Source organism: Sus scrofa, chromosome 7, assembly GCF_000003025.6.
Source record: "Sus scrofa isolate TJ Tabasco breed Duroc chromosome 7, Sscrofa11.1, whole genome shotgun sequence".
NCBI classification, from domain to species: domain Eukaryota; kingdom Metazoa; phylum Chordata; class Mammalia; order Artiodactyla; family Suidae; genus Sus; species Sus scrofa.
The window spans coordinates 4597578-4610249 of NC_010449.5; the positions used below are offsets into that span (position 1 = coordinate 4597578).

The window sequence follows — 12672 nt, forward strand, 5'->3', positions numbered from 1 at the left end:
AGCCAGTCCGGAGCGTGTGTCCTATTTAGTTTTATAACGTGAAAGTGGCCAAGTGAGAAGGAAGAGAGCCGGGCGAGCCAGCCTGGTGGCAGCGTTAGATCACAAACTTGAACCTGCAGGGTGCTGGCTGCAGGCCACGTAGCACGTCCTGCCTTCTACCTCACATTTTTCCGCCTTTGTTTAAATATTCAACCTGCCCAACCTGTTTGGGCTGAACAAGCTGGTGCTAGCAAACATCGAAACTGTCAACGTTTTTCTGATTTGTTAAGGAAGGTGATTAACACAAATTTTGCACCCTCTTCCCTCCCAAAAAAGCGGGCAAGCAGCACAAAAATCTTAGCACATGTGTTTTCCACCCTGGGCCCCCCTCCCAGCGCGTGCGTGCTGGTGGGCCTTTCTCTCTGCTTCCTTCAGGGCCCTGCGCTGATGGAGAGCTTGGCTGTCAACAGGGAGAGGGTTTGTGTTTCCGTAAACCGGAGCTGCAGTTGCATAATGGGTTCATTTGGATTCGGGGCCCGCACATGGGGCTCCCTCTCTGCTTATGTAACCCAGCTCCCGCCAGAGGCTGTGCCAGTTTTGCAGGCGGGAAGACTGAGGCCTGTGGTGGTGGGGGCTGCAGCTGAGATTGCAAGCACGCCTCGGGCCCTCCCCTCTCCGGGCGCCTGTAGATAGAGCATTCCCCCGCCCCGCGTCATGTGGTCATGTGTGTCACCTGGCAAGCCAAGGCCCGTGTGTGGCGTGTTCGTCCCGCATAGCTGGAAGCGGGCTGTGAACTTTTGCAGTGTCACAGGCAAGGGCCCTGTGGCCTAGTGGTATTTGCAAGTGAGGTTTCTCTTTGGAGCCTTTTCATCTTTTCTGCCTCCAGTCTACCCCATGCATCCTCAGCCATCTGCTGCTGGCCCTAAGTCGTAGAGTGCTGGTGTCCCCACGGTGGCAGTGACCTCCCTGCCCCCACGCCCACACTGTTTCCCTCTGGCTCAGGGCAGGCCGTCTCCAAGGCCCAGCCCCCTCACGTCTCAACCTTCTTTTAGAAAAGGCTGGGGAGCAGCAAACAGCAGCTGGGTACCCCCTTATTATGGAGATAGTCATCGCTCCGCCTCGGCGTGGCTCTGTTCTGCCGTCAGGGAAGAAGGCTAAGGGCCACCCCCTCGGGGGCCGAAGTGAGACGAAGCCTGGTGACCTCGGTGTCTCCACCCTCCCAGGGAGTGGGGCTTTGGGGATTGGCCTGACTCTGGGTTTCCAGCTGTTGGCCATGGAAAGGCGTTCTTGGGACTCGGGGGGGGGTGCCAGTTGCTTCCCCCAGAGGTGATGGCCCCCGTCACCTAAGAGCACAGATGTGAGTCCCTCCTGGGACTCGTCACTCCTGGCACGGGCTGTACAGGAGGGCTGGAGAGGTGGCGGAGTTGAGCCTAGGGAAGGGGAGAGTCCATGCAGCGAGCGGCTGCCTGTCCGAGGGAAGGTGGTGACTCTCACCTCCCCTGGGTGGACGCGGGCTGGGCTGCGGTCAGCTCTGTGGGTACGATCGAGTCCCCTGCCCGAGAGGGCGCTCAGCGCTTCCAGCCTCTGAGCCCTTTTGTTTGTTTTCTCAGAATCGGTAATTGTACGTGGAAATAACATGTACATGTCCTGGCTTCTTTGCGGGTGTTATAAACTGATGTCCAGGGAGCCAGATGATGTATGGAGAGTGTGTAGCAAACCAAAGACGATTTTAGCAAAACAAGGGCAGGCAGAGCGGAAGGTACAGAGGGTTCCGCGTGCTCAGATTCAAAGGCATGGCAGTTAGGAACAGGTCTAGAATAAAGACTTTTTACAAGTTGATATTTATTGACATGGGCCGACTGCCAGGCTCCCTGCACTGGATCTGAAAGTCGGGAGGGGGAAGGGGCTCCAGAGCGAGCAGTGTGGGCCTCTGTCTTCTGAGCAGACATCAGTAACCAGGGGATATTGTACCTGGGTTCGGTCCTGAGGTCAGCGGCTTCCGGGGTCAGCACAGAAGCAGGGAGGGGCTGCGGCGGGGAGCCCGGGAGAGCCGGACGCAGGGCAGCCTGACCCCAGCTCGTCCATCGGCACAAGATGGAGAAGGCGCCGCCGTCCGACGCTTCAGAGGGACTCCGGGACGGGGGCAGGGGAGCAGAAAGGGGGTCGAGCCAGAGCCGGAGCCCCGAGGCAGGGTTGGAGAGCCTCTCGGGCCGCGACAGACGAGGCTTGTTAATGAGTAACGTGGACCCGAACCGCGTGTGCCCGCCTCGAATCAAGGGCCTTGGCTCTCCAGCAGTCCCTCTGGGGTGCCCTTCCCTCGGGAGGCTGGGGAAGCAGAGCTGGGGATGGAAGGCTGGTGTGCGGGGTGTGGTCCTTAACGGAGGCCTCCTAGTCCTTTGCCCCCGAGCAGAGGCAGGGCCAGGACTCAGCTCCCAACCAGGGGCCTGTGGCAGTGGGGCTGTGTCCCAGGGTTGGCTGTCAGTCAGTGCGGCTGCTGACACCATCGCCCAACCTTCCTCCACACCCTGGCATAGCTGGCATGACCTGCCTTCTGGATAAGCATGACTGCACCTGAGCAACACCTGAGTTACTAGAGGTGCCTTTGAGCTCACAGGTGGAGCCACACAGAGGATAGCCCCCCACCCCAAGCCATGACCACCTGTCTGCACTCCCCACAACCCCTCATTTCCTGGCACAGGTGGGTTGACTTACAGGTGTCACACTCACTTCTGCACCCCGAAACGCCTCTCCTAACGTCCTAACATCTGTTAGGGAGAACGCACACAAATCTTTCTGGAGACTGACTTTCCTTTGGCCCAAACTGTAGCTTGTGGAGCTGAGATGCCTCTTCATCTCATTCATTCCCTCTTTGGTTGTCACAAAGCTTTGCTGGAGAAGCAGAGCCAGGGTCGTGTCTGCAATCAAGCTGTAAAAGCCTGTGTGAACCTGCTGGCTTCAGCCTGGTGTGGCCCTGAGCGGCGCTGGGTGCTGCTGTTGTGTGTGGTCCGTGTCCTGTCACTGAAAGAGTGACCTTCCGTAGAATGCTGTTCACTCAGGGGGTCAAACGCTTCAGCTCCTCAGGTAGTAAAAGCTAGGTGGAAATTTGGGCTGAGAGGTTAGCCAGCGCTGGAAGTGTCTGGATCTTGCCTGCGCTTTGACTTCTTGTGAATTAGATGCAGGACAGCTTGAGGAAGGTTGGAGACCTGCCCTGGGACAGCCTTCTGCTAGGTGATCCTTTCAGCTTGTTGAAAGTGTTCCAAAAGATCGTCCCCCCCAAGATAAGTGTAAGCATGTTAAACTTCCCAGGTTTTTTGCTCCCTGTTTATACCAGGTGAACTGGTGCAGGACTGCTGGTATCCTGCAGGGTGAGCCTGGGAGAGGTTTAATGCTTCTCTCCAAAAAATGTGAACATCCCAGTCTGATGGCTAATGAACCTGTGAACAGTGCAAAGGGTTGAAGAATTTACCTGTGATCCAGTGGTTGTCAGGCTTGAGCTGCATGCGTGTCACTGGGGGAAAACCCAGGCGGTGGAGCCCAGAGTCTCCAGTCTGCAAGGCTGGGGCCAGGCCTAAGAATTTGCATTTGTGGGAGTTCCCATCGTGGCTCAGCCGAAACGAATCTGACTAGCATCCGTGAGGATGCAGGTTCCATCCCTGGCCTCGCTGAGTGGGTTAAGGATCCAGCGTTGCCCGTGAGCTGTGGTGTAGGTCACAGATCTGGCGTTGCTGTGGCTATGGTATATGCAGGCTGGCAGCTGCAGCTCTGATTCAACCCCTAGCCTGGGAATCTCCATATGCCGCAGGTGCCGCCCTAAAAAGACCAAAACAAAACAAAATAAAACAAACTTGCATTTGAAACAAGCTCTCACTAATGCCAGTGCTGTTGGTCAGAAGACCACAGTTTGCAACCCAGTGCTCTGTGAGACTGGCAGTGTTATCTCCATTTCACAGATGAGGAAACTAAAGCTGTTACCTAGGTAGCTAGTGGCGTCTCCGTGGCTACTAGACGGCAGGACCGGAAGCATATCCACATCATGCTCTGAAGCTGCCCGAGGATGTTGCTGCGTCACATGATCTCCCCAGCTGCCCAGCATCTTCCCACCCAGATTTGCCTTTTCACCCACCTGAATTCCTGCTTGTTGCTCAGAGCAAGCCAGGGCTTGAATGGTTGAGAGAGGTCTCCATTTCCACGGGGTTCCCAGTGTGGCTCAGCGGTTAAAGAACCTAACATAGTGTCCATGGCGATGCGGGTTTGATCCCTGGCCTCGCTCAGGGGATTAAGGATCCACGCTGCCACAAGCTGTGGTGTGAGGCACAGCTGCAGCTCCGATTCATCCCCTAGTCCAGGAACTTCCTTATGCCTCAGGTGCAGCCATGGAAAGAAAAGAAAATAGAGAAGAGTTGCTTCCACTTCCAAATCATACCTGAGAAAGGTCAGCGGAAAGTTCTTGTATTTGGAACCGGAAGCGAGAAGGTTTGGGGCGGAAGGGAGGGTTGTGCCTTAGGAACTGGTCTGCCTCCGTTGAGTTCCCGGATTGGCGTTCAGCCCTGGTGCACGGTGTGTTTGTTTTAGCTCCTATATGTTCAGCATTCTTATGACAGCCCTCCCTAGCTCAAATGGAACTTTCCACATTGGAGAAGATAAAAAATATTTATAGGAGGGAAACTGAGCTGAAAATATACGTCTGCCCCAGCATTCAAAGTGAGCTTCTATCAGTGCCAGAAGCACACAGATGGAGATTTTTCCCCCTAGTTGTAAAGACATCTGCAATGTTTGTTATTACTCTCAGCCCCCCCCACCCCCGCCCGGGGGCTGTTAGGAATGGGAGAAAATTTCACTTGACTCCTGAAAGAGTTCTGATAAAATTCCTTCCCCAGACCGCGATATGGCAGCATTTCTGCAGTTGACGCGGCGTTTGCCTCCAGAGGAAACTGCAGAAAGTAGACATTTCATTTGACTTCACATTAACTTCTCTCTGCTGTGGGTGTAGGTGTAGGTTTGAATCATAAACGCAGAGGAATTCCAGTGACAGAAAAATTAGCCTGCGTCCTCAGCGTTGATCTCTGAGGCTGTGCTTCACTGATGCAGTGTTTTCTATACAATCTCATGTCAAGTTTGCTCACCTTAAATCCTATCAGCTGGGTGAGCAGGTGGCTTGGACCCCGAAGACACATGCTGTAGAGATGCGGCAAATGTAGATTTTCTGCCCACACTTCCGCCAGCCAGCCACTCAGTGATTCATCACTTACCAATCCATGTGTTTCCTCATCCATCCAGCCATTTGGCAGATATTTCTTGACCACCTACTACGCGCCATCGGGGCGTGTGCAGAGAACAAGAGAGACAAGGTTATAATGAAACTTACTTTGAGTCGGTGCCGTGGCGACAGTCATATACGTTACCTGGACTCTATTTCCAGTTACTGGTACGGGCCGCCAGGAAAGTAAACCTGGGTTGTCGGCTGGAGAGCATCTGGTATGAGTGGCCGGGGTGCCCGATGTGATGACAGGAGCCAGCCCAGGCGGAGGACGCACACAAGTCTGAAAGGGCCCTGAGATCGGGGAGGGGGCCTGCAGAGGGGGCCCGAGAGAGGGGCAGATCTGAGAAAGGACCGTCAGACACGTTTAAGTGGAGGAGGGACGGTTTGATCCGTGTTTTGGAAGCTCGCCGGCCGCCTTGTGAAGACTGAACAATCGGGGAGCACAAGGGAAAGCAGGGTGGCCGGCCGGCAATGCTGTGGCGTCGGTGTCTTTGCAGCATGTCCATCGGTGAGTCCCAGCGCTACCACGGCCGTCCCTGTGCACAGATCTTTGCACTTTTGTCCAACTCTTAGTCTTCAGGACAGACTTCTAGAAGTGCACCAACGGGAGTAAAGGGCATGTGTGTGTTTACAGCTGCTCCGCCGTCGGAGGAAGGGCTGCTGCCCGTGAGCTCCCGTCCACAGCGGTGAGGGAGCCGGCCTTCCGGCCACCCCAGTGCTGCTCGTTTCTCCTCCTTGTCCACCTGGAGGTGGAGAGCCATGAACGGCTCGGGTACAGGGGGGTGGACACAGGGCTTGAGGGCACTTGGAATGCAGAAGTCTCGGGGGTCTGCGTAGGCCCTGAAGCTGTGACACCGCTGCTGCTGAACACACCAGGGGCCCAGCTCCACTCCCGCGACCTCGGGACGCGGCCCTCCCTGCCCCGTGTCTGCCCTGCCCTCATCCAGCTTGGGGTCCACTTCTGATGCAACGTTCAGGAAGGATATCTGCAAACTGGGGGTGTTCCAAGAGGAGTCGCCTCCAGTGTGACGCGCAGACGGGAGAGCAGAGCTGGGGTGCCGGCCGAAGGAGCCGGGGACGAGAAACCTCGAGAATCTCGGGCCCCACCTTGAACTCTCTGAAGGGCAGCCCTGCGGAAGGGAAGGTGGACCCACTGTGGCCCAAGAACAGACAGATGGGAAAAGGAGGGGACTTTCTTTTTTTTTTTTTTTTTTTTTTTTTTGCTTTTTAGGGCTGCACCACAGCAAATGGAGGTTCCCAGGCTAGGGGACTAATCGGAGCCGTAGCCGCTGGCCTACACCACAGCCATGTCAGATCCAAGTCGTGTCTGTGACCTACACCCCAGCCCACGGCAACGCCAGATCCTTAACCCACCTGCAAGGCCAGGGATCAAACCTGCAACCTCATGGTTCCTAGTCAGATTCGTTTCCACTGCGCCACGACGGGAACTCCAGGAGGGGACTTTTGCCTCCGTCCGGGGAAGATGGTTTTAACCCTCGGCACTGTTGACAATGGAGGTGTCCTTGTTGCTGGGAGTACTGGGTCGGAACTAAATGCCACTCTCCAGCGGGCATGCGGAGGGACGTTGTGTGCCCCGTGGGAGGCCCCGTGGCGTCTCGCCTCCCTTCCAGTCTGCGGCTCATGGTAATTTATTGATTCTTAGGGGCATGGAAATGAGCTGAACGAGCCCTTGAAATAAACCCCGAGAGAGGGACAGACCCAGGCCTTCTAAAGAAGAGAAATAGAATCGCCTCCCCCCGCCCCCCGACCTGCCCTCTTCTGTTTTGGCCACACTCTGTGGGGAAGAGGCCACTAGTGGTTCATCACAGTTGACCCCACCCCTTTTCCTGTGAGCCTCTGGAGAAAAGGGACAGCTCATGTGGCCACTGTTGCTGTTGGAGTCCAGGAAAGAAGGGAGGGGGTTAGGATGGGGTCGGGGTCTTTAACTGAAGGCCGGAGCTCCCAGCACCTGGCAGCTTAGTTGTTGATTGAATCAAGTTCTTAAAAGAGCCTGCAGTGGTTGGTCATCCCATAGCTGGCAGGACAGACGAGGAACCCCTGTGTTCTGGGCCAGTAGGCAGAGACTCAGCCCTAGAGTGGAGCATTGCCTGAGCTTTGAACCGAGGCCCCAGCTGGGCTCAGAGAGCGGGAGCAGCTGGTGTGTTGAGAAACCTCAACCTCGTCCTTGCCACCAATCCCTGGAGGTGGCCTCAGAGACCAGCCCTTGCCTTGCCTCCCTGGGACTGGTGGTGAGAGGCTTCCAGGCGTGACCCGTGGGCCCTGCATCCTTCTGTTGACCGTAGGTTAGAGTTTGGGACCAGTGGCGAGGCTGTGGGCACTGGCAGAGGGTAGCGCCCAGAGGTTCCATCCCATGATCTGATGTACATCCCTTAATCTTATCGTACTCTCTCAGTTCTCAGATGCTTTAAAAAATGCTTTTTACATTTCTAAAACTGGAATGTGTCACGCAGAGAGCAAGTGTCAGGGTTCAGGGTAGAGCCCAGAGCTTCCATCCCATGATCTAGAACAGAGATGCAAAACCATGGCCTTTTGGGGAACAGTTCCGGGGGGAAGTCCTGACCTTGGAGTCCTTGCTGTGGCCCTGGCGTGTCGGCCCCTCTGCAGAATGGTCAGGTTCCCAGCAGATGCCCACCGAGTGCTCGCTCCAGTCCTCCTCTCCCTCTGCTTTGTGAGAGCCGCTTCTGTCTTAAACCGCAGGAGCTAGATAATAAAAGCATCCATTTTTGTAAGTATGAGTGTCATATGATGGAAAAGATGTAGCTTGAAACTGGCCGGGGGCTGCTTACAGTTGTCAGTGTCTGATGCCCAGTATCTCACGGGTCATCGTAGCCTCGTGGTCTTCTGCGCAGGCAAGCTGTCGGCTGTAGAAAAGGGTATGTCTGTGTTTTTTTTTGTTTGTTTGTTTTTTGTCTTTTGTCTTTTTGTTGTTGTTGTTGTTATTTCTTGGGCCGCTCCCACGGCATATGGAGATTCCCAGGCTAGGGGTTGAATCGGAGCTGTAGCCGCCGGCCTACGCCAGAGCCACAGCAACGCCGGATTGTTAACCCACTGAGCAAGGGGCAGGGACCGAACCCGCAACCTCATGGTTCCTAGTCAGATTTGTTAACCACTGCGCCACGACGGAAACTCCAGTAAACATTATTTCTTTCTCTTTTCTTTTCTTTTGCTATTTCTTGGGCCGCTTCCGCGGCATATGGAGATTCCCAGGCTAGGGGTCTAATCGGAGCTGTAGCCGCCGGCCTACGTCAGAGCCACAGCAATGCCAGATCCGAGCCGCGTCTGCAACCTACACCACAGCTCACGGCAACGCTGGATTATTAACCCACTGAGCAAGGGCAGGGACCGAACCCGCAACCTCATGGTTCCTAGTCGGATTCGTTAACCACTGCGCCACGACGGGAACTCCTGTCTGTGTTTTTAAAATTAATTGATTTATCGAAAGGAGGGGTTTTGTCCCGATGTACATCCTTAATATTATCGTACTCTCAATTCTTAGATGCTTTAAAAAATGCTTTTTACATTTCTAAAATTGGAATGTGCCACACAATAAATATCGAAAGAAACTTAGCCTTTTCTCTTCAGTTGCTGAAATTAAGGGATGGTCTGCCTGATTCTCCTTGGAGCAGAGGGGGTGCTTGGAGCAAGGCTCTCTGCCTCCGGTAGCTTCCCAAGGCTTTAGGTGACCAAGCACTAGTGAGACACCTCCTTCCCTGCTCGTCTCAGCAGGGGTCTGGGTGGGCGTGGGCTCGATGATTTGGGTTCTCTCCTGCCTTCTCCCTCTAGATCTTTCTGCTCCACCCTAACTCCCCCGAGAGAACAGAGGCTAGGCCGCCTCTCACCTGCTGGCGGATGACTGGGCAGGGGGTAGTATGGTCAGGGTCTCATGTCCTCGCCCTCGTAGGAGGAGGGCCCCCAGGTCTCTCAGGGCAGAGGTTACAGGGGGTGGGGGCTTCATCCTGGCCGTCTTAGAGTCATTGGCCCAGAGCCTGAATTGTTGCTGCCCCGTGGCTCACCAGCTTCCTGCCCCTTTCACCCTCAGCCTGGCTCCTGTTCAAAAGGTGCAGCAGCAGGTGAGCTGAGCTGAGCTTGAGCAATGTGACGGGACCGTTGATGAGAACGTTTCTGTCTTCTCCTGAGAACATTGCCAGGAAGAAAATCCTCTAACAGTCATTTATTTCAAAGCTTTGCCCACATTCCCACCTCCTGGGCTGAGATGCTGCTGCTGCCGCTGAGTGTCATTAGGGAAACGAAACCTTTCATGTCACAGAGCAAGAAAACTGAGACTGACTGTCTTTTCCGTGATGCCGTTCATTCTCTTCCTACGGCTCTTGGGGCCTTGTTCCTAGACGTTTGTTTTAGAACCTGATAAAGTCAGGTCACCTATAAAGCCTTTTCGGGTACAGACGTATCCGTGCTGGTGCAGTACGCTCTTATGTGGGCATTTCTCACCCTCTGGAAGCCAGGGTGGCGACGTGTAACTCATCCCTCTGTCCGGCAACGCTCATGATCCGCAAACCCCTCTGAGACCAGGAATAGCGTGGGGGGGCGGGGGGCCTTCAGGTCTCGGGCACTTGAGACATTGGCTCTGTCAGCGCTTCTCAGGGTTGACCCAGCATGCTTCCAGAGGCAGAAGATCGAGGACAGGCTCTCCGGGTCGGCGGGGCGGGTGCTGGGGCCATAGCGCGAATCCTTGGTTTGCGAACTCGTGGTGCCTGGGAGTTGGTTAGTCCATGGAATCATGTGTCCTGAAATAGCACAGTTTGTCTGAACAAGCAGGACGGGTCATCAGATCGTGTGTTTTGATCTCATCAGAGCCGGCGAAGTCCACGAGTGTCTTCCAGCAGAACGCGAGGCACTGAGCCGTGGTTTTGGATCGCACTTGCTTGTGAGAGCTTTAAGAGGGTTCAAGGAGATTATAAGGTTTTAAAAAGAAGTCGCTATAAATTATACCCTGTATCTCTTAACGGAGGAAAATTTAAGTCCCAGCACCCAAGTAGAAAATAACGCTTTCAGTGAAACAACTCGGTTTTTTGCTAAATCACATTGTGTGTGTGTGTGTTCTCTGCAGGCACATGAAGATTCATGAGAAGGACCCCAACAGCTCTACGGCTGCCACCCCTCCGTCCCCACTGAAGCGTAGGCGGCTGTCCTCCAAAAGGAAACTGAGTCACGATGCAGAGTCAGAGAAGGAAGACCCAGCACCTGCTAAAAAGGTCTCCACCCCGGGGCTCTCGGCTGAACTCCCCAGCCTTTATTTTCACAGTCCGGGCGCTTGGCAGACGGCCGCCCAAGCTCCTAAGCTGTGTTTCTGCCCGCTCTTTGCTGAGGTATCTGGAGAAACCCCCACTGGTGCTTCCTCTGTGGAGCCCCCGGCCGAGCCCACTGCCCATGGGAAGAGCTCGTTCCGTTGTTCCCGGGCTTTCTGGTTTCTCCAGCTGGAACGGGCGCTTGCCAAGCAGAGGGGCCCTTCCCACGCCCTCTTCCATGCCCAGTGTCTTCCCGGTGGGCACCAGGGGTGCCGCGGCTGTTCGTTGAATGGGGGCGCGGGTCGAGGGTGAGTGGTGCCCCTGGACGGTCGTCACCTGACGGGTTGGTCAGCAGCGTCCCTAAGGATGCGGATGGGGGCGCCGTCCTTTTCCTTTTTGAGCCCGGGTTCAGCGGGGGCCTCTCTGAAACGAGCTCCCTCGTGACTGCCCGTTTTCCTCTTGCCCTAAGGTGGTGGAGGACGGGCAGCCGGGTGACACGGACAAGAAGGGCGACGAAGTGTTTCACTGCCCGCTCTGCTTCAAGGAGTTCGTGTGCAAGTACGGGCTGGAGACCCACATGGAGACCCACTCGGAGAACCCGCTGAGGTAGGCGGCGGGGCCGGCGCGGGCTCCGGGCTCTCCTCGGACTCGACATGCCTCACCTCCCGTCACCCCAACCCGGGCCCAGGAGAGGGCTTTGGGCGGGGGGCGCAGGGTCAGCGCAGCAGCTGCCGCCCCAGGAGATTCACCAGGGTCACTCTGCTTCCCGCACTGCTGGTGGGGCCCCCGGCTGATCCGCATGCCCCCCCCCCCCGCCCCTGCACACAGGGAGCCCCCCAAACACAGGACTCGGGGCAGCAGACAGGTTTTCTTCTCAGACGAAGTGCAGCCCCAATGCTTGTCGGCTGTGCACGTGCGCATGCAAAGGGCAGAGAGAGCACATCAGGGGCTCCTGGGTGTTTGGACTGATGGGCTGGTAGCACAGAAACCGGAGAAAGTGTTTAGGGGCAAATCAGAGTTCCGCCGAGCAGGGCCGTGGACCTGACGTGCAGCCTGTGGCAGTGGAGTGGCTGGTCCAAGCTCAGCACAGGTCTTCTTTGGTTCCAGGTTTTCTGATGCGTAGTGGTCCGGGCAGGACCACTTACTACGAGTGGTAGTAAGACCTCCAGCAGAACTCGGGGTCTGGGTGGGGACGACTCGGCTCTCTTCCCTGCGCCTGCCTCCCTGAGAGTGTTTTCATCAGGCAGAAAGCCCCATGCTCCTGCCGCACGGGTACCCTCTCCAGCCCAACAGCCACGCTGAAAATGCTGCTGCGTCGTATTTAGGGCGCCGTAGGGGAGCCTCGGGCGTTGTGAAACCCGAAAGCCACACATCCTGAGAGGCACAGCTGAAACTTCCCAGAGCAGAGGCGGGCCTGTGTGTGGCTGCAGCTTTGGGTTTCAGAAGGCAACTTGGGAGTGTGGAAGCCGGGACATCTGTTTGTCTGACTCACTGTAGGGACCAGGTCTTCCTCCCGCAGGCACAGGCTGGTGGTGACTTAGGAGAGGAAAGGTCTGAGCCAGCTGAAGACGTGTGTGTTGGGGAAAAGCCTAACTGTCCAGTAACTTAAAGCCATGTCAGATATCATTGTGCTTAGTCACCTATCAGCTTGACATTTCTCCCTGAGAAGGAAAAAGGAATTTGCGGAGAGATTAAACTGAGCAGTTGAAGTGCTAAAAGATGTCTTTAGGCGACTCCCCCGACTTGGGCGATGGCATGATGTGACAGTGGCCACGGACTGGTGGTCAGGCCCCGGGTCCCAGTCTCGCTTCTGGTCACGTGGGGCCTGGACCTCAAAGGAGAGCCAGAGGGTCCTGGTATCCCTTTGAGACCTGAAATTCTTGACTCTCAAACCTGCCCCTTAGCAGTTGCCCTTCTTCCTTCCCTTGGTGGCCCAGTCGCTCTGAGAGATTCAGGAACTTGCCCTCGTGGCTTCAAGAGCTTCCACAGCATCCCCAGGATGCGGTCGCCCGTGGGTGACTACTGAAGTCATTCTCTAGGCCCCAGGACCTGAGCGGGTGGAGGCCAGGTCCCCAGAGGGTCCCGGGGGAGCCCACGTGGTGAGTCATGGGCAGAGGCAGAAATAGCAGCTGCGACCCCCAACCCCTGACCTTGACCCCCGTGGGC

The 12672-nt window shown here is 55.9% G+C and overlaps 1 protein-coding gene across 1 annotated transcript in view; it reads left to right on the plus strand.

The window, feature by feature from the left end:
• RREB1 (ras responsive element binding protein 1) overlaps nucleotides 1-12672 on the plus strand; it is a 127676-nt gene that overhangs the window by 85292 nt on the left and 29712 nt on the right. The window contains 2 exon segments of the mRNA XM_005665552.3: nucleotides 10329-10473; nucleotides 10976-11112. Of these exon segments, the coding sequence (XP_005665609.2) occupies nucleotides 10329-10473; nucleotides 10976-11112 (282 nt within the window).